This window comes from Gambusia affinis, linkage group LG01 (assembly GCF_019740435.1).
Source record: "Gambusia affinis linkage group LG01, SWU_Gaff_1.0, whole genome shotgun sequence".
NCBI lineage: Eukaryota > Metazoa > Chordata > Actinopteri > Cyprinodontiformes > Poeciliidae > Gambusia > Gambusia affinis.
In genome coordinates, this window is record NC_057868.1 from 34,523,509 (window position 1) to 34,545,583 (window position 22,075).

The 22,075-nt window shown below is 36.9% G+C and overlaps 1 protein-coding gene across 1 annotated transcript; it reads right to left on the reverse strand.

Moving 5' to 3' along the window:
* Positions 1 to 1,795: 1,795 nt before the first annotated feature.
* On the reverse strand, positions 1,796 to 21,907 carry spats2 (spermatogenesis associated serine rich 2). Its single transcript, XM_044129313.1, has 13 exons — positions 21,766 to 21,907; positions 18,354 to 18,592; positions 17,531 to 17,610; positions 15,594 to 15,702; positions 15,098 to 15,147; positions 13,510 to 13,735; positions 12,028 to 12,210; positions 10,703 to 10,838; positions 8,559 to 8,617; positions 6,429 to 6,538; positions 6,196 to 6,298; positions 5,311 to 5,456; positions 1,796 to 4,596 (listed from the first exon to the last, which is right to left on the reverse strand). Exons 2-13 carry the CDS (start codon positions 18,385 to 18,387, stop codon positions 4,345 to 4,347), a joined length of 1,488 nt encoding a protein of 495 aa, XP_043985248.1. The 5' UTR covers positions 18,388 to 18,592; positions 21,766 to 21,907; the 3' UTR covers positions 1,796 to 4,344.
* Positions 21,908 to 22,075: the final 168 nt, after the last annotated feature.

Consider the following 22,075-nt stretch of genomic DNA (forward strand, 5'->3'; position numbering starts at 1 on the left):
ATAATTTTTTAATTGTGTTTCTAAGTGTTTCTTCTACCGGAATCTGTTATTTTGTAAGCATGTTATTTATTTGTATTTATGTCTCAGCTAGCTTAACTTTAAACAAGTCTGAGCTTCCTACAAATGATGAAGACCATCGACTCTTTAATACACCAAGTTTCTTTTTATTGGCTTGTTCAGCACTTACCACGTTCTTGAAACATCTTTGTAATGTTTCATCAGCTTGAGCAGATGACAAATGTCTAGTTAGGGGGATGGAAGCTTTCTCCAAAAGTGGACCAGGCTCCTCCAGCTCCACCAAATCTGGTGGGGCTGGAGTCCAGCAACTTTGAATACTGTTACTTTTGGTTTCTGCATCACCCTCACTAGAAAATGGAGACATAAAAACAGAATCAGAAATGGAAATATCAGGGTCTTTGCGTGCCTGGGCACTGGTGACCACACAGGCTGGGTACAGCCCAGGTCGTGACCCCTAGGGATAAGCGTGTGTATAGTAATTAATGGATGGATAATGTACATGGATGGTATTGTACATTTGTCTCCAAAACATTGATTTGATTTATGACTTTTGTTTGAGATAGATAGGGTGTAAGGAAAGATAAATCCATATCCATGATGATTCCTTATTGTTGCTTATTTTAGATTATTTGCTACTAATACAATTTTAACATCCGAAAACAATAAAAATTTAATAAAGATTTAAAAATAAAAAAAGGGACATACCACGTGACATATCACGTTTTGCAGCCATTTCTTTACTGTTTAATTTGTATGTTTAATGTTGAAAGTGTTCTTGGGTGTTTTGAAAGGCGTTGTCAAATAAAATACGTTATTATTATGATTATTATAACACGGTTGGTACAAGAAAGTGTCACTAGCGCCCCCTTCATTTCCGGAATGAAATAGTCCCATTTCCATATAAGATATGAGACTGACAGTGGTCCGTCCCCGCCCCTTTCTGTTTGCTGCAGCGAGGTGTACTTGGACATTTTTGGTTGGGAAATCTTGATTTTGCAGGAAGTTTGCAGATTTGCTGCTCCAGATTCGCATCTAGTTCTTCTGTACAATACCGCCATCTGCTGGCTGGATGTGGTATTGCTCAACTTTCACATTTGAGCTTCTGCTTTCTTTAGCGCAAACAAACTTATTTCGGAAGGAAACATTTACATTTTTTTAGGTATTTAAAATTAAAAAAAGAAGCTAATTTAATATTGTGATGGCCCAGTTTTACGACGGAGTATTAGGGCTACGCTAAGAAAATGAAAATTACGAGATGTAATATTACGAGAATAAACTCGCAGTATGAAAACAATAGGCTGTAGCTGCTCGGGCGCAATAAGGAGTGGACAATAAATGAAGTCGAAATAATGGCTCCTCTGGTAATGTAACGACTTTTTTCCTCGTATTATTTTTGATCTCCTGTATTATGAATATTCTTATAATACTTTGACTATTTAATGAATAAAGTCATTTGCATTTTTTTGAAGCAATGCTCTAGTGAGATTTAAATTTACTAGTAGTGAATTTTTGATGTAATTAATAAAAAAATAAAAATAAAAAAAATCAATTGTAAGGTTACAAAAAATTACCTTTAAAAAGAAGAACCGACTGATTTAAACTTTTATTCACATGATAAAAAATCTGATTATATCTGATTTAATGTGTCCAAGAAACTACAACTAAGGCTTTTACCTTTTAATAAATTACTCATTTGAGGGATTTTTTATATTTGCAAAGGTCACCCTTGCTTGTTTTGTTTTGCCATTTTGTCGAATACAAAACTCCAGGATACACGTTTGGTATTGCAAACAGTTTTATTTGTAGTAAATGAAAAGTGTGCCATTCAGTGAGAGGGAGAGAGACGGGGCTGGACTGTCGGGGACGGTCGATGTCTTTGGTCCGTATTGTGGTGAAGGAGAAAATGTCAGAGGGAGAAGAAGGGACAAGAAAAGGCACTTGAGTTTACAGTTGGAAGAATGAACAAAACGGATGTTTTTGACTTCAAATATGCCTAATATGAATATCACATACAAAATGCCCGGTGTGAGCACAGAATCATATAGCTACATACATGTATGTACAGGAAAGAATCAGAACTAAAGCAGGGTAGGAGGAAGAAGTAAAAAAGAAAATAAAATGAGTTAAATTTATTCGCTTTAGATTTTTTTTTTGTCATTTGTAGTAAAAACCCCAAACGTTTCTGGAGCCTGGAATGTAAAACGTAACATGTGGATGAGAGAGAGAATCCAGCGTTTCTCAGGTTATCAGGGGATTTGTGTTCGATGTGTCCTGCAGTTTGATTCAGTACACAGTGCGGCCCGTTCTCAGGCAAAGAGCTGATGAGGAGCGAGCGAGGAAGGTTGTAGCACATGATACAATTTCAGTAAATATGCATTTTTTGTGATTTAACAAAAAAGAAAGAAACCTGGATGTGTTTTTTTTTACTCCATGCAAAAACAACAAAACAATCAAAGTATCTCCCTACTTTTGTGGAAATGTTTCATGATTTTTAAGTCTGCTCAGAGTTCCCATAAAAGCTGCATCAGCTCCGACGGATAAATACGGCGAGTTTTAAGCTCTAAATCGAAACAATTTCAGCACAAACGGCAACATCTGAGCGTCTGTGGATCACATCCAGAAGCCTCCAGTTAGCTACATTATCATAAGCTAACTGGCTGCTCACAATACCATCATATATGCTCTAAAATCTTAAGAGAAAGCCAACAATCATTCTCCCAAATAACAAAAAAAAGAAAAAAAAAAAAAACTACTTTCAGTCAAGCCTAATCACCATTTATTCATCCCCATCTCTATTTTCTCCACAATAATCACTAATTTAACTCGTAAAATAAATCTTGTTTTTACCTTAAACTTCAAAAAACTAAAAAGAAAAATTAGGAAAGAAAAGGAGCTTAAAGATGAATTTTTTTCTTTCCCGCTTGGAGGAAGACGACATGATAACGAGATGAAGCAATAAAGTAACACGACTGGTTTCCCACTACGGCTCTGCAGCTCGCTCTATGTACATAACTACATCAACGTAGGTGGTGAGGAATCACCAGGGGGTCGGCCGTCTCTTAAGGAAACAGGTCACGACAGAGGATCAGCTATGAGGTATTCACCAGCGTTTTGTTCTCAAACTGGACACAAAGAGGAAAATTTAACCCCAAAAAGCTGCTTGAAGAAACTCCTTAGCAGCCGCGGAAAGAAGAAATCAACACCCGCCCGATGCGTTCCATCATCCTATGAGAACTTTACTTCTGCAGTCGGACAATAAGCAGATAAAAAAAAAACAACAGAAATACAAATCCTGGAATCCAGGTTCTGACAGAGACATCTGTGTTTGCAGAAAGGCAAATGTGAAGTCTGCAACTAAAGGCAAGCAGGACATTATTATGCCACTTATGTGGATAAAAAGAAAAACAAAATAAAGCAAGGAACTGGGTATGCAGGAGAACATCCAGCTGGATAAATGCTCTGGATTATGAAATAACGTGTACACCAAAGCCTCCTTCATTAATAGTTTACAAAAAGAAAGAAAGAAAGAAAGAATATGAGCCCTCTCAGAAAACAATGGATTCCACTTCAGGCGAAATTAACAGGAATACTCTCAACTCCCTACAGACATGGAGAGCAAACAAAGCGATCCAGCAGAGAGAAAAGGAGCGAGAGCCTCTTTTTTTAATCAGCATTATTTTTTTTTATAAAAGTTAAACTACTCCTTTTGTGTCCAAACATCAAGTTTCCCCTACAGTTTGTAGCAGCCAAACATTAAGCTCTGATTTACAGTTTGATATGTCTCGTTTCCACCTAGCGAAGACAGACGACGGTCTGTAGTGTTGATTGCATGTCGGAAAGCTACAACTACTTTTTAACTTCCACAACACTTTTTTTTACCCCCCCAAACAGTGAAGGCATTGAAATGGTTCTTGGAGACGAAAAAAAAATAAAAATTTAAAAATTCAAATCAGAGAGCTGACGGCGCAAAGAAAATAAAAATAAAAAGGAAAGTACTAAGAGTTCAACTTCAATAGTGCGCAGATTGTTGCAGGTAAATGGCGAGAGTCTCGGTAATGACAAACGACGGAGAGCCACAGCAGCAGAGGCTAAAGATAGAAAGTGTCACAAAAACCGAGAAACGAACCGAGGAAAGAGACAGTCAGAGCTTTTCAAGTTCAAAGAATGAACAGAGGGATGCGGAGCGGCGGCACTACAGCTCAACTGACTGAAATATGTAAACTTGTATACTATTCTTCATTGAAGGGCGTTGGGGTGGAGGGGAAATGGGGCGCTTTGGGGGTGGGGGTAGTGGATGGGTTTGATTGAGTGAGACGGTTTCCGGTGTCAAGGGCAGTGCGTTCGAGGGAGCCGCTGGGGCAGCCCGTTGTGGGCAGGCCGGTCCGGGTTGTGGGGGGGATGGGAGGGGCCCCTGAAGCCGTGGGGCTGCTGTGAGGACGGGCCGGAGGAGCCGGCGTTGCCCTGGTAACGGTGGCTCCCGCGCCCGGCGTTCCTGTCGTGGTGGGAGCTGCCGTTGTACCGCTGGCCGTCCGAGTGGTAGCCGGGTCCCTGGAAGGTTCGCCTGTTTCCCTGGAAAATCTGAGGACAAAATTAACACAAAAAAATGAATAAGTTGAGTTTTTAAAAACGCTTCCCCCCCCACCAGGGGGTCTTTTGTGGGCTTTAGTGTCCCTTATATGACAGTAGGCTGACAGGAAAGGGGGGCAGACATGCGGCAAATGTCGGCGGGTCCGGGAATCGAACCCGCGACGGCCGCGTCGAGGACTCAAGGCCTCCAAATGTGGGTCGCGCTATACCCTACGCCACCACAGCACGCCCTTTAAAACGCTTTTAAAGTTTGTGCCTGTAACATGTCAAGATGTGAAAGTTAAAGGTGAACTATTATGCTTTCTTGAACAGGTTAGGGTCGACAGGTTAGTCAATAAAAACACTGACTTCCTTTAAATCTAGGATTGTATCCTAGATGTATCCTGTTTAGGATTGTATCTGAAACGTGATCATGAATCAATAATCTGATGAGCAAAATTTTGACTGTGTCTTCTATGACTTTGTAATCTTGTGCTTTTATGATGTGAAGCACTTTGAAATGCCTTGTTGCTGAAAGGTGCTATACAAAAAAAAAAGAAATTGATTTGATTTTTTCCATTTAGATCTGGACTTGAACTAGGCCACAGGTTTAAGAAGTACTTTCTGTCCATTTAACAATTATGTACCACATTTTTGCTCTGGAATTGAGATGTTTTAGAAGTACAAATGTGATAAAGATGATAAATGAGTTTATTTCTTTCTCACCTGTTTGACTGGAGGCGGGCGGTTTTCAACAGGGGCGGTTTGGGTCTGGGTGGGAGGAGGGGTCTCCGTTTGGACTGGGCTGGCGACAGAGGAGGACGTGGAGCTGCAGCGGGACCGGTCCGAGTAGCCCGTACGTGGATGGTACACTAGAAGAAACACATCGAGTCAGAAACAGCAAAACACGATTCCTGCCTCTTTAACAAAACTGACTTTTGGAGATTTAAAGAAGCTTAATTTAACCACAAACAGTTATTCTTTGAGAATTAAGGGCTTCAAGAAACAGTAAAGTCTTTGTAGGTTAAAAATAAACAAACGTTTTGCTCAAGATAAAGCTGAGTGTTTTCAGCCGACCAAATCTCAGAGGATTTTAGCCGACATGCGTGTGAAGAAGCAGCAAGACGATAAGAAATCATTAGATTTTTAAGATTGTACTTTAAAATTTCCTCATCATGAGTTTCTATAAACACATTTTCTCTGTTGCTCTCCGTCAATAAATCTGACGCATTGAAGTTTAGCATCATGATCAGACAGGTGTGAGCGTCTACTGCGACTGATTTTGGCATTAGGTGCCTTAACTGAACAGTAAACCGACAGGAAACTGGGTGAAGAAAGAGGGGAAAACATGCAGTGAATGCCATGATTACAATGTTTTCACACAAAAACAAACAAAAAAATAAAATAAATCTGATTTATGCCATGTCCATATGTCATTCCAATACCAATAAATATATGATCGTTTTCAAAACACCTGCTGTCTCAACTATTGGGTTTTTGGATAACCTAAGAGATAAACGTGTCTACATGAGGATAAGAGAGATAAAACTGGACTTTCGTTCATATTTTAGTATGAATAAAGAGAAAAATAAAGGAACTAAAGTGCTGTACCTGATCCAAACCTAGAGATGCTCGTCTTCAGTGGCTCAAGGTCAAAGGTAAATCTTAAAGCTTTCCCAAGGTCCTCGTCGTATTTACGTTCACTCACAAAATGCTGGAAAAAAATAAAAAAATCAAATTCTCTGCTTATTTCAAGCCAGAATGTTAAAGTCTTTTGTTTATCTTGCGTTATCCCATAAAATAAAAGTTAATTTAAATAAAGCAGAGTGAAAATCTAGCAGCACCTTGATGTCGGCGCGTAGCTCAGTCAGCTGCTCCTCAGACATGGAACCGGACTGGTCCGTCAGCCGCTTCAGCTCCTCCGCTCTCTTCTGCCGAGCGTCCAGAATCATAACTGCAACACAAAAAACAGAAACTCAGATATCAGGTAAATGGTTTCACAGACTGTCTTACAGAAACAACTACAGGCTGCAAATATTTGCATCAAAGCAAATTTTAAAGAGGTGCCCAGTATTAAAAATGTTGGCCTAAGGTCTCTCTTTCTTTCCTGCAGAAAACAAGAAAATATCATTGAAGTATAAATTCAACTGAACCTCCGAGTCCTGAGAGGTTTCTAACACAAAGCAATAAGGAAGAAAAGCTCCCTTCACTGCAAAAACATAAAACCTTACCAACTATTTTTTGGTCCAGTTTCTGCTAGAAATATCTTAGATTTTGTCTTAAAGCATACTAAATTACAAGTAACTTTTCAGCAGAAAATACGAGCTTATTTTAGGTCAATAATACCTTCATTTTGATAAATAGTGATAAATAGCACTTGCAAATTATTTCACTTAACATGTCTTGTTAAAGGTGGAATAATCTTCCAGTGGAACTAGTACCTTCTTTTATTAATATAAAAGGAATTATTGACTCATGTCAAGCTCCTATATTTTGCTGAAGAGTTGCTTGTAAAATAGTTTTGTCTTATTTCAAGTGGACTAAGATATTTGCATTAAAACTAGACAGAAATACTTGGTAAGATTTTGTGTTTTTGCAGTGATTTCTTCTCTTGGTGAGAGAAGGAGCCAGGTATCCATATAAAAAATTAGATTTTATTAACTCTGGTGCCTTCTCCTGCTGCATCTTGTAAATGGACGAGGGGCAGCCAGTGACCTGACCGGCCTTCAGCTCTGCACTTCAAACTGATACATTTTCAGATCCTGCAGGAATTTTCTCAGAAATGGGATCTGCAGAAGGTTTTCTACAGTCTTCACACCCATGTGAATTAAATCAACCCTGGTTGGCATTCACCGTTTTTCCCTCTGTGGCCCCCTAGTGGCAGGTCTGACCGCTGCAGAACAGCAACAACCTACAAAAGCAGAAGCTGTTGTGGATCGTGATTGGTTAAAAGTTGCTCAAATCTTAACATTTCTTCAAGTGCAGCAACTTAAAACAAATTTCCTCTTGTATTTTAATGTTACAGCAACTATTTGGTGTGAGTGAAGAAACAGGACATGTTTTAATCCCTCTTGACAGACAGCAGATAGCCATATCTTATTTCCATGTCAACATAGAACTCATCTTTACAGTACCCAGCTTTTTTCTAGATAATTTTCTATAAATATAAAAATGGAAGCTGAATGTAGGGCAAGGAGAGAAAAAGACAGAAGAATGACTGAACAGAAAGATGCATGCAGGAATAAATATGTGCATAAAAAGGCAGCAGCATAAATGGAATAAAGTATTTATTTTGTCCTGATTTGGGGGAAAATGTCTGTTTTTCCAGAAAGCTTGTAGAATATAATTTATTATAGCAAAATACCAATTATAGATGATTTTAAAGAATAAACTTCACCTTTGCTGCTGCTTTCTGTAACCAGGTAGTGAGGCATTGATTAAAAAAAAAAAAAAGCAATAATTTCCCACCAGAATAAACATTTTTATAACAACACAAACACAGCCCAACATTAAGGGGTAAATTTTCAAGAAACTGCTTTGGCTCTGTTGAGGAGGAACTCAAGTTTCCACTCAATTCACTGCACACCTTGCACAAAGGCAGCATTGAGTCTCCCTCGACACCTGACACTATTCAGCGTTTCCAGGCCTCAAACACACAACACTCCACACTGAGAGGACAGCGGAAGAGAGAATGGCCTACTTATACAAATATGAAGTCCTGCTCTGTCATGTTACACACACACACAAACACACAGGAAGACGCTGCAGGTAGATCAGCACCCTCAGGGCGTCGCTGCACTTTTCAGGAAACTGGGACTTGCTGTTCCACAACAATCTCTGTTACTCCTTCTGGGAATGATTTGGGTCAGATTCTTCTTCAGTCAGGTGATCATATGATGGAAGAATACCAGCAGCTCGGCTCATCAGTGACGAGCCGAGCGCAGCGTAAAAACACTTAAAAACGCAGCACTTACTGGCCTCAGCTTTCACTTTGTCCATCTCTCCCAAAAGAGTCACTTCTCTGTCCATTAAGCTGGAAAGAAAACAAGACGACAACGAGTAACTCACTAGAAAACACAACTTTTCTCTATTATAATATCACAACAGTTTGGAGAAGAAATGCTGCCACCATTTAAAAACTGTCTAAATCTAATTAAGGGGGGGGAAAAATTATTGCACCTTTAAAATTTTGTTTTAGAAAACATTTATGCATCCATTAAGGCAATAATATTTTTCTGGATGATAAATTGTTCCAGAAGTTACTGCAATAAATGATAATATTGTTGTTTTGAGACAAGTTTTAAGTAATATAGCAGTAATGGCATAATAACGCAAGTACACCATCTCAGAGATTTCTAAACTTTGATTCCCAATGAATATTTACCACTTTAACTGGAAGACATTCTAAATACCCAAAATAAATAAAACTAAATACACAAAACTACAAATAAAATTGAAACTGAAGTCTCTAAATTGAACTCTCCTTCAAAAGAGGAGCCAGTTGAGATTAATCATTTTCTCATCCAGTCTTTGGTAGAAAGAGAAACAAGAAATGGAAATTATTGAAATAGTTTTAATTTAATTAACTGATTTATTGTGACACTAGGCATTATTAAACATTAATAAAGAAATTAATCCCACTATTGTTACAAATAGAAATAATTTGTATAATTCTAATTGACCTAAAACGAAAGGTTTGGCCTGATTTGACTTTAGATTAAATCAATAGAATAATCGATTGCTAAAATTGTTTGTTGCAGTCCTGATCTACAATTATTAATTTAAATTTTTTTTAACTGGACTAGTGAAATAAATTCACTTTTCAACAATATTCCGGTTTTTTTTTACTTTTAGCTGAACTAGTTATAGAAATCACCAAAGTGAGAAAACAAAAATTAAAAAACAAAACAAAAAGTATTTTACTGCATTGGAAAACGCTGCAGGGCGACGCGTCACAGCAATAGTTACCAGTCATGTTTAGACTCCCATAGGATCGTTTTCCAGTCTGAAATCTGTGACCAGTTTACTCAAACAACAAAAAGGAGACATTGTTTATGTGGCCCAAGTTTTTTTTGCCACCTTCCTGTCTCAGATGTCACAATAATCCAGTACTACTCAACAGAAGATGTTTTGTTGACTTAATGTAATAAAAGTGAAACTTTGAGTGTAATAACATTGAAAAAAAGAGCTGCACTCAAATTTACTACAAACTATAATGAGGCCTGTTGAGATACGTTTTGCTGGATGATAAATTGCACCAGTAATTATTACGATAAACGATAATATTGTCGCTTTGAGATCATTTTTAAGTAATCAATTGACAATGGCATAATGATACAAATTTACCCTCTCAAATACAAATGAACTTTAATTTTTGTAAAGACTTAACTGAAAGATATTTTAAATACCCATAATAAAAAGACAAAAAGACGAAAAAGGGAGTAAAAACCACTTGCAGCCACTAGGGCTGAAACAATTCATCAATTATAGAAATAACTCAACTAATTTAGTAATTAATCATTAACTGCACGATACAGACTCAAAAAGGTTATTGCAGAAACATAACAGTAATTAAGTCAAAACTACACTAAAATATGTACATTACTTACTTATTTTAAAAAAGAATAAATTTTTTATATTTTACAAAAAGGCTTAATTGGTTAAATAAAAAATCCACAGAATGTGACAATTTTTGCCAGGATGATTGATACAATAATCAATTAGTAATTGTTCATTTCAGCCCTGCTTGCAACCAAAACCATAAATTATGAAGTCGCTGTAAACAAAATTGCTTTTTAAAAAAGTCAGAATGTAATTTATTGTACTCCTCTCAACTATCCCAATTCAATCCACCCTCCTATGATCTGAGGAAATAAACTTGTTTTCAGCTAAAAAAAAACAAAAAACTGACATATTTAGTCATTGAGCACCAGCAGAATAAAACCAAATAATTAAACTTTGCAGGAGCTCAATCTTTATGTTTTTTTCAGATGGCTGTAATTGCAACGCAAGTTCAGAGCCAGCTGGGCTTCCATCTCATTAAACCCTCAGTAAGATGACTTTCTTTTTCAGCAGAATCAGAAAGCAGATGTGAAGGTTTCACAGGAAGCCGACGTACCAGCTCTGGAGTTCAGCAAACGTCAGTTTCATCCTCTTGATGGAGGAGTCCATCTCCTCCTTCACCACCATCCTGTAGCGCGTCAGGGAGACGGTGCATCTCTGCAGGTCTTTCACCGAGCGGTCGATGTTGGGAGCTGAGGAGGAGAAACAGATTATTTTTATTTTTCCCCAACAGGGGGTCTTTTTATGGGCACTAGTGTCCCTTATATGACAGTAGGCTGACAGAAAAGGGGGAGGAAGAGGGTGGAAGACATGCAGCAAATGTCGCCGGGTCCGGGAATCGAACCCGCGACGGCCGTGTCAAGGACTCAAGGCCTCCAAATGTGGGTCGTGCTATCCCCTACGCCACCACAGCACGCCGGAAACAGATTATTTTTTAACATCTGAGGAACCTCTGATGTTCTCAGACTTAGGTTAACTTCAACTAGAGGGTAGATTAATTTAATTTAGATTTAAGTTAAGAATGCACCAATTCAGGTTTTTCACTTTTGTTACCGATATCTGAGGTTTAGTATTGGCCAAAACTGGTCCAATGCAGAAAAACAACGCTGAACTGACTTAAAACAAGCAGACATAGATGTACTGAATTAGAATAGAATGAAAACAACCTTTAATGTCCTTCAAAGGGGAAATATACATTTATTTGATAACTCTGCACCTGTACAGCACCTTAAATACACCAATAGCTTCACAAGTTTGGTCAGAACAACACAGCTTTAATCTGTTCAGTCAGTGTAATTAGGAGTATAATGGCCAATATTGAATAAAAAATAAAATAATTCAACCTGACTAAAACAAGAGGTTGACTATCTTAGTCAAAAGTAATAAACTGCAAGATACCTTTGAAATGGTTCAGAAAGTGCAATTCTGAACTCAAAGCATGACGTTGCTCAGAGCACAAAGCCCAGCCAGGGTTTCCCTCTGGGTACTGTAAACCTGGCGGGCCACCAGGCTTTACTTGTTAATTTATTATGTTGTTTTAATGATTGCCTTTTCTAAGACTTTATAGTTCCTGTTTAGGTGTTAATCTTCCAGTCTTCCAAAAATATATAACTATCAAATGATATTTTCAAATTTACTGTCAAACTGTTTTTAAAAAATTTTAAAATCAAAACCACGGCATGTGGTTGGATGACTGCGGCAGCGCCCTGAGCACCGGGCTTAAAAAGATTTCTGGGGGAAACCCTGATAGAGCTAGACTGAATAGATCTGCCCTTATGGATGGGGCACACCTTCATGATACCCAATCTAGAATTTTCTCAATACTGGGACCGATACAGATATTAATATCGGATCGGTGCGTCTCTATTTTAAATTACTCACCCATCTTTTTCCCTCCTGATGATCCCTGCTCATCAAAGGTGGCTGCTAATGAGGATGAGGGGGGATGAAGGTTTGAGCCTGTCCTGTGCCGAGGCTTGTTGCCTCTGGAAACCTGGTGGTGATTCCTTCTTCCCTGCTGGGGAGCAGGACTTGGAGCGCTAACGTTACTTTCTGTCTCCACACCTGTGAGAAGACACACTGATCACTAAATCCTTTCTAGATGTTTGTTGTAGTTTCTGTTGCGCTTTATGTCTTTCAAAAACTGCTTTCTGCTGAAATGTGGGTGAAGTCTGCTACTGCGCTGTGTGGGTGAGCGGCCAGTTTCAGATACAGAAGTTCAACACGTCTTCAGAGTGAGAAAATCATGCCATGATACAAACTAAGCTTTTAGCTAAGAGATAAAAAGAACATTTAAAAGAATAGCAAGTGTCTTAATTATAAAGTGTGATTTAAGCACAATTTAGGAAATGAATCCTTAGCATTAAGATTTTGCTTCAAGAATGCTTAAAAGCAATAACCCAATTGTCAAAATTGACATATATAAACCATTTGTTTCAAGTACAGCAAGTAGAAAGTACTTGGGAGCCATAATGTTGCGATATAAAATGCTAAATTTAATTGTCAGTTACTATCTTTTCATCTGCTCAGAATTAAATAGAAACATGCAATATTTTAATGAAGCAAAAAAATTGAGAATTTAAAAACAACTTCTGTTTTTAGTCCAGTTTAATTACTGGGTGGTTTTGAATTTAAAAAATGGCTGGTAAAAGAAAAATACTGTGTGGTAACTTTAAATATTGTACATTTTTACTTTAAAAAACATAAACACTCAAAAACTCAAATAAAAAAAAAAGAAACTAGAAAACGTTTTCCTAAATATAATAAAAACACATTTTTAACTACAACATGATAGGTTAATTCAATTGAAGGTTTTTGTTTTCTTATTGAGAAATAAGTTCCAGTTCATTGCTAGGACTGGGCAATATAGTTTAAAAAATAAAACCTGTGAATTCAAATTACGATTTTAATTGATTTTTTCCCTTCTTACTTTTTTCCTTGATACAAAATAATATATATAAATAATAGAAAACATGTTAAAAAAGGTTTTTATTACAGTCATTCCTTCTGTCAGTGGAAATAAATAGAATCTGTAAAACAAAAAGACATTGTGGTTCTCTGAACTTTGGAAACCCAAGGAGTCGATTACTGAGGGGAAATAAAATCCCACATTTTCCAAATATTAAATCTTCACAAACAGAAAATTGAATAAATATATTGTTACGATATAAACAATATAAATAAATAACCTCCTCACCTAGATCTAGTCCTGGTTTTTAGCTGAAAGATCAGCAGCCTCAACCTTTACATCAAGTTTTTTTTGTTTAATAAAAGTTCAAATTTTCCCTTCACATCAACCAATTCTTTGATTTATTTATTCCCCCCCCCATCAGATCTTAGAGGAAAACAACAGGCCGTTCTTACCCGGAGTTTCGGGTGTAGCGGGTTCAGAGTCCAGTTCGGCTGCATCCAGGGAGACAGAGTCCAGCTGCTCGCTCAGCGAATCCAGAGACTCTCCGTCCATTACCGACCCGTTGGCGTGGAAGCCGTTCATCTCATCATCCTTGCTCTCGTCGGGCGACGCCGCCTCCGGCTGACGCGCCTCTGTGGAAACCTCAGGCTGAGGCTTGGGCTTCTTTTTCTTCTTGGGCTGGAAATGAAAATATTCACGTCACACACGTTTAATTCAACTCTAAATGTCGGGTTTGTGCAGTTTTCCCCACAGTAACACTCAAGCACTTTCAAGGTAAATTTTCAAACTTTTCCAGCACCACATTGGAGATAAAAACAATAGAAATGAGCTCAAGAGGACACTTTCGATACACCATTATACAATATATGTTAATATTGTGATGGTATTCTACAGAAGGGACTAAATAAATTCAACAAAGTTTTATCTCTCGCATAATATTTGTTTGGTAATTCCAACTCATCCAGACCAAGAGACGTTTAGTCTGTTTTAACTTCAGACGTCAGCTGTGTTTCCATTACAAATGTGCGGAAAACTTTGTCCATATTCTTCTAATGTCGTAAAAACTATTTCACAACTGCTGTGTTATTAATTAAGAAACACAATCCACTTCCTGTCGACTCCTTTGTCTTTTCCACCAGTAGTAACGTCCAGTTATTGATCACATGACTCTTGTGCTAAAAAGTGTTTCCATTGCAGGTTTGTGAAATACACAAATTTTTACACGGCCGAAAAACCAACTCATCTTAGCGCGAAAACTTATCAAAAAAGTGAGTTTTTGGAATTACCGTGTTTCCATTAAGCAAATTTATTTTCATACTTCCAATTTGTGCAGTAATATGGTCAATAGAAACAATAGAAATGCGTCTTTTTATTAGGTGTATGAAAATATTTGGTTTCAACTATAAATAAATAACTTTTCAAGTTTGGGCTTTTAATCAAATGCTAGATTCAGGGTTTCTGTAGGTTTAACCACCTCAAATTTAAGACTTTTAAACACCATAAAAATTAAGACTTACATCTCACAGAAATGTATGAATTGATGATAAATTTGCACGGTAGATGCAAAAAAAAAAAAGCTAGCTAAGGTACATTAGAAATGATTTACTGTCTCAAAAATGCAATAAAGATGTTTGAATGAAACTTAAACTTTTGCCAGACAGAAAATCCCGCAAGAAAAAAAGAAAAATACAAAGAAGAGTAAATAGTTCTGTGAAGACAAAATATAAGACCAACTTACTTAAAACATGAATTTAAGACAGCTGAACACCTTAATTTTAACTGCATGAACTCAAGACATTTTAAGGAAGCGCGAACACCCTGTAGATTGCATTTTATCAAAACTCTCCAGTTTGAACATCAGACACTTTCAAGGAATTCATATAAAGCTTGTGATCAAATCGGAGCATGAAGTAAAGACAGATTTCTACAGTATTTTACAAGTAAGTTGGAATGTAACTTTAGAAATGGAAACTAGCATCTTTGAGGTAGATGAACATGCTGACTCAGAGGAATTTTAATTGCGTGCTTTATTACTCTCACCTTCTTTTTGCTGGTCACATTCCACTCTTTCAGGATTTCGGCTGCACTCCCTATGGAGGAAAAGAAAAAAAAGGCAGAACACCAAGGTCACAACTAGTTCAATCAGTTGCACGTCAGAGCTTCAAAGTCTTGCAATACCAACTTAATATACAAACGTGCTAAGAATTTTACTGGATGCCAGGGAGGAACAAAGCTCTGTGACGTTCAGGACAACCCTGTTTCTAAATTTAACCCTGTGAAACTGAAGGCATGCAAATGACGCTCAACAGCTGAATTCAAAGCATGGTACGCCTAATGAAAGCAGAGAAACGAGCTGCTTCAGCTCACAGGCATTAGGGCAACATGTCAGGACAAGCTGGCAATAGACGTCTGTTCGTAAGAGAGAGGAGAAAAAAATGCAGGCGGGTTTGCTTGATGTTTGAAAACAAAGTAAAGCCACTTATGTGACGATCCTTTAGTCATGAGAACTCTGAGATCAGCAGCAACATCCTCATACCTTCCAGGAACGCCTGCACAGCCTTGTCGACGCAGTTCTCAAAGTGCTGCAGCACCAGCACGATCTCATTGTTGCTTTTGTTGGGGACAACTGCCCTCACCGCACTGATCTGTGATGAAAGAAAAACACACCTTGAGTCCCGCTGCTCTGGTTTTACAGCAAAATGAATAAATATTTTATTCACTCACAGTTCACCCATTTATCAACTTGCACTGCAAGCTTGCAGCGAAGGACAACTTTAAAATATCGGACGCATTTGTGTCGTCATTTGCATCGACTATATTTGTCCAACTTCCTGAAACGCTTCACATTGAGAAAATAAAAACACTTACTAGCAGAGCAAACTAAAAGTTTTCTTCCTCTCCACAAAAGAAGCCGAACACTGAATCCATTAGCTGTAGCTCCAACCGGAAAACTTTTATATCTCATGCTAAATATCCAGGATATCTGGATGTTGAATAACTCAAAAATATTCCCAGATGACGGGTGGGGCAGCTCTTATTTAAAAAAAAAAAGATCATGCTGCTTTTTTTAGCAACATTTATAGCTAAATGTTGCAAAAAAAAAAAGTACAGAGTGAAACTAAATGCAAACGTAACTCGACATGTGCAGGTCTGAGAAGTTTCAAGAGTATTTAACCACAAATACAGATGCATCTCAACACATTAGGAGTCAATTTATATGGGTAACTTAATTTAAGAAGAGAAACTTATTTAAAAAGACTCGTTTCACTCAGAGATATTTTAAAGAAAAAGAAGATTATGAGCAACAGCTAAAAAACAAAAATCCAGTTCCTTCTAACATGAATCGTATATAAACCCCAAATAAAAAACAGAAGTTAAAAAAAGCATTTTAATGGAAAGTTTAGTGGAAGAAAAAAGTAATCCTGTATTTCTCTGAAAATAAAACAAAAATAAAATAGCCTGTTGAAGCAAATGTCCAAATATTGAGTCATATATGCAGTAAATATTTAATTGATTCATTTTTTTTTATATCTATAAATTTTGACAGGCTCAGATACAAGTGGTATTAAAAAAAACAGCCCAATTCAAGAAATTCCTATCCCAAACAAAAATATCACGAGTAATTAAAACATTACAAAAAAAAAACCCACATTACTCTTATATTTATTTTGGTGTAATTATCTTCAAGGATTTAAAATAGTTGATAAAAACGTTTCCATATCTGAAAAAAATTAAACTTGACATGCAGAATTCATGTCAAGTTGCACGATGACTAAAATATAACATTCTGCTAAATAATTCACCAAATCAGTCTAATTATGCAAATGCAATGACAGATTTTGATCAAATGTGTCGTGCAGCTTTAGACAAAACTTTACAGCTTCACTAAGATGTTGAGATCAGACGAGTTTGCTGATCAGTTAAGAACATTTATAAATAAATTACTAATATTTTTATAAAGTACAACACTTTAGTTTCTATGTTTATTCTGATTGATTTATAAAACAAACAAAACAAAACAGATGTTAGGTTTAACTTCTGTAGGATCTGGAGAGACTTCGCTTCACAATCCCAACTCTCAAGGCAGCATGAGGCAACCATACGTTTTCCTTCCACTCAACTTTCTATTAATATACCATAATTCTTTTATAGTTTACTCTCCTAGTACACAGACTTCTATAATTGTGGAGAACATATTTTCGGTATTTAAAACCCTTTTGGTCAAACTTACGCAATACTGTTTTACTTTTTTTTTGTTAAATGTGTTTTGGGTTGACGTATTTTCTTGGTACTTGGTCTTCTGTTTGTAATTTTCTTAATTTCTGTAAAGTGTCTGAGGGTTCAGACATAAAATAAAATTACTATTATGTAAATTGTCTCATAAATCAGCTGTAAGCCCTAGTTTTATGAACACTTGAGGTTTCACATATTGAATAGATTTACTGAATTAACTTATTGAGATTTGCGTCTTACCTTGTCCTTCATCCTCTCCGTCATTCCTCCCTGGGACATGACCATTTTTGAGCGAGTATCAAACACTACACCAGATGTATCTATAAAGAAGAAAAGAAAATCAGTCCAGGCCTTGACCCACATTTGCAAACCAATGAAGAACATAATTTGCAAAACAAAAGAAGCCCCAGCATCTATTTGCAAAGATACCCTGAAAAAAAATATATTACACATGAATCCTAATCACATCACAGCTGCAGATTATTTGGAAAATCTGAATGCTTTTATGTGCACACATATGTGCATACAATTTTTGTAAAATAAGGATTCAAACCTCTTTGAACTGTGGAGGTGGAAGGACTTTTTGTTGAGGCATTTAAGCACAAACACTTGAGCGAGCAGCACAAGCAACAAGCACTTCAGCGCTTTTGTGCGTGATTGGTTTGGAATCAGAGTCTGATTCAAATGACTCAAAGAAATACATAAATGGAGCTAGAGAAGACCAACTTCGAGGTCTGCAGTATCAGTTTAAAAAACCCACAAAAGGGTAAGTCGAAGAAAAGAAATCCTATGAAGATGCCAGAAGAGAATTAAGACTGACAAGCAAAGTCTAAAGTTAATCTACGACCGTTAAAAGATGGAAACTGCTGAGTCACAGTAAAGTCGTCTTTCTCATGCGATGAAAACACGTTGATGTCGGTGTAAACATTCAAAGCTGAGATTCTCCGAAAGGAGCGCGGCTGCATCATTTGACTCCACGGAAATTCAAACACAACCAAACTGCTGAGCTCGAAAGTTAAAGTTTCACCAGAAAGACATTTACAAGACAAACGCCGGAACGTACCCTTCAGACTGTTTTTCTTCGCCATCGTCGTCATGCAGAAGAATCAGAGTAAAACCAAAATTTAACCCTTTTAATATAATATTTGTCCTGGTGTTCAGACTGAGGGTAGCTCTTGGTAAAAGGAGATCCCAAATAAGGTTTCTAACTGGCAGGCGAAGTGGAAGAACAAGGTTCACATCCAGACCGTCTCCACTTGGGCAAAGACAGATTTTCCCTTCTAGCAGTCGACTTGATCCAACCTGTTGGAAAGAAAAAAAATTCAAGAAAAGAAGGTTAATCTGATAAATACATAAATATAAATGCAGCAGAAATAACCACTTCTGTAGGATCTGGAAACTAAATGCAACTTAAAAAAAATAAATAAAAATCCATTTCCTCTGGCAATGACGCATAAATGAAAACCAGATTTCAATGAATTATTGTCTGTCTTGAGAAAGTCTGTCCTTAATAACGTCCTTGGCAGAGCTGCTGCATTTCATTTCAAGAGAAGAGTCAGTAGAATTAAGTCTTTGAAGGATTTTTTTCCCCCCTGTTCACCGCAGGATTCATGATAACAAAAGACGACCCATAGGGTCAGAACCCTGACCTGTAAAGTCCCGGATGTTTGATCCGTTTAACACATCAGGGAAATCAACAGATGATCAAAAAATGTAATAAACCAGCTCCAGGAGTTCAGAAATGTCTGATCAAGAGGACTGCTGTCTAAACGGAAAAAAAAGAAAAATGCTTTTTGACCTTTGGACCTTTTTACAACTCTGTTTCACAGTAAGTGAAACAGCTGGTTAGATTAGGAGAGAACAGAAACTCATAAAATGTTATTTAATTTTGATGGGATTGAAAAAAAAAAAAAAAATGAAAAAAAAAAAACAGAAAAGAAGAAGATTATTTTCCACTTTTTAATTTAATGTCCATCCTGGCCTTTCCGACGCCCTCACCAGAAATCTGGAAATCTGGAACCAGTTTCCAGTTTCCCCTCTTTAGGTTTCTTTTTCTCTTGAAAGGGAAACTGGTTGGAGCAAACCAACACCTTCTTCACGAGGACCTGGCATGTCACGGTCCCAGTTCCACCACACCTTCAGACGTCAGACCCATGTAAGCACAAACAACAAATGACGCAGCAGCCGCAGCTCATGCCGGCACTAGGATGCATCCTGTTTATCAAGAGGGATGGTGTTTGAATATTCAAGCAAACCGGGTGCACTCGTGTGTGTTTAAAAAAAAAAAAAAGGCATTCAAATTAAACAAAAGCAAATTAAAATGCTTTGAGAGTAAGTGATATGCAGATTTGAGGAAATAAAAACCAATGATATCGCTTGCATGATAACGTTTATATATTGCAGCAACACAAAGAAATCTGTTGCAGTTTGAGACAGTTCGGGATACAATGTTGAGATTTTTAAATATTTTTTAAGAGTAACTGGCAGCATCATCTGCATTGAGGAAACTGTAAAACTATAGAAATGAAACTTAACTACACCCTCACATATATCAGACTTCAAAGTTTGTTGGCTGATTAATTCGACGACAAAATCCTAATTACATTTCTCCACCAACAAATCTATAGATAATGAGAATGCAAGTTTGAACCAACCCAATGATGCAAAAATCCTTAAATCCCTGATGCTATTAATTTAAAAATATATTTATATTAACATTGCAAATTTAGATGAAATTCTCAAAAAGAAAAAGAAAAACAAGTTACATTTAAAATCATATATTGTTTGCTATAATTTATTTTCTATTTTTACTTTAAAAAATAAAATAAACCTATATTGGTTGACTTTTTTCAACCCCATTAACAAGCACCTCTCACCTTTATGATAGGATGAATTTTGTCTTTTTTGGTAATTCTAATTTGTAATTTTCTAGGACTTTGGCAATAGAAAATTCCGGTTTCACTGGACTTCTATATAAAATATGGAAGAGCTCTACTAAGCTTTTATATTGAGCAATAAAAAAATGCCAATATTTTAATCAATTCCCAGTTTTTCTAAAACAATAGTGAAGCATATGAAGTTATATATTTAAATATTTTAAATTCTGGTTATGAGTGTCCAATTTAAATGGACACTCATAAGCTTTCAATATTGGTTAAAAATATACATTTTAAAAATATAAATATTTTGATTTAATAAACTCAAGCAGCACCAAAAACTGCAAGAAATACACTGAGCTGGAAATAATAACTGGAATATTTTCCCTTTATTTGATTTGGAAAAATTTGAATAGTTTTTTCCCCCCCAAGTTATCATTTGCATTAAATCTATAAACACCTAAAAAAAAAGCAGAATGCATGTTTTAATTAATGACCACATAACTGTTAAATGTTTGCATTTTTGTGCATAAATGGGAGTAGTTAATTAAATTTCCTACATTTTCTATAGTATTCAAAACCACTGCATGTTTTCCTTTTAATTTGTTACAGTTTTTAGAAGGAAAAATCTGGTTAATATTAGAATCAGCTGATCAGATCTTAGAAAAATCAAAAAGAGGTTGCAACGCCTGATCAGTGCATCTCAAAATAATAAAAGGAAATCACTTCTTCAGTCAAGTCAGAGATTACAAAACATAAACCAGAAGTTCTCTACATTGCAGAGTCATTAACTATTCAAATTAATTTATCTGATGGGTCCAGTCCAGGTAGGTAATCAATCAAGTCAATAAAAAATAGGAAGTGTAAAGTCTGTAGAGGACAATTCATCTTATTCTGCAGCTCCAAACATTCAAAGCAATGTTTTTATTAAAACTCTTCCTCCGTATTCAAACGTCAAATGTTTTTCTAGCCTATCTGCCGTGAAAGTAACCAGACGGCGTCGCTTTTCTAACACAGAAATCATCTTTTGTGGAAGCAGCTTCGCGACAAAGACTGACCATCTCCCAACCACACAGCCTGTCTGCTGGGAGGTGTGAAATCACCCAGTTTTCACCAACTATGCGCTCCGCAGCCGCTATAATTCTCCCCAACACTGAAGTTTTGGTTTTATTTTTACCTGAATTTGACGGATTTAACTTGGACAACTACATGGTGCCTTTATTCCAGAGCCCCCTCATCACTAAAGTCCGTAGGTTACCGTTAGCTTGCAAATATTACCTAACGTTTTATGACTAGCTCGGTGAAACTCAATATCATCGACTGGTAATTTATCCCACTGTAAGCTTTCCAGGACAAACAACCTCTGACTGCAAATCGCAGCACTCGGTAGAAATGATTTATTCCACCTTTCCACAGAGCCTTAGCTAATATTAGCTCGCAGCTAACAGTCTGTGCTGAAAGGCTAACGACCAGAGAGATAATCAATTCTGCCGTTACAAAAAAAGAGAGAGAGACGCAGCTGCTAAGCTAAGTATTTGTCTTCTTTAGCTAAATAAAAAAGCAAACTATGTTAAGTGCTCAAAGATACTAAGCACGTACCTGGTGTTGGCAGCGAAGTGGACGGTAGCTTCTGGAAAGAGCTTACTGCAGTTCCCACAGCAGTCAGCCGTCTGTAAAGCCAAGCAGTCTGCTGCTGTGGCCAATATTTTCCTCCAGTGAAAATATTGCGGTTGCCAGGTTGGAGGCAGACAACCCCATTTTAATACTCTGAGGAGTGGCGGAAGTATGTATTGTCCTAAGTAAAAATAGCACTACCTAAACATACTTTTGCTCAAGTAAAAGTAAAAAGTAGCCGTAGAAGAAATGATTGGACTAAGAATTTAAAAAAAAGTATTTGGTAAAAGTACTG

What these genes read in the sequence shown, in the direction of transcription:
- spats2 (XM_044129313.1), bottom strand. Translation starts at nt 18,387, where the DNA reads ATGACGACGATGGCGAAGAAAAACAGTCTGAAGG. An exon ending in TGTGCAGGCGTTCCTGGAAG is followed by an intron (nt 15,148 to 15,593) that starts GTATGAGGATGT and finishes TTTCCTCCATAG; the next exon opens with GGAGTGCAGCCGAAATCCTG. An exon ending in CATCTCTAGGTTTGGATCAG is followed by an intron (nt 5,457 to 6,195) that starts GTACAGCACTTT and finishes TGTTTCTTCTAG; the next exon opens with TGTACCATCCACGTACGGGC.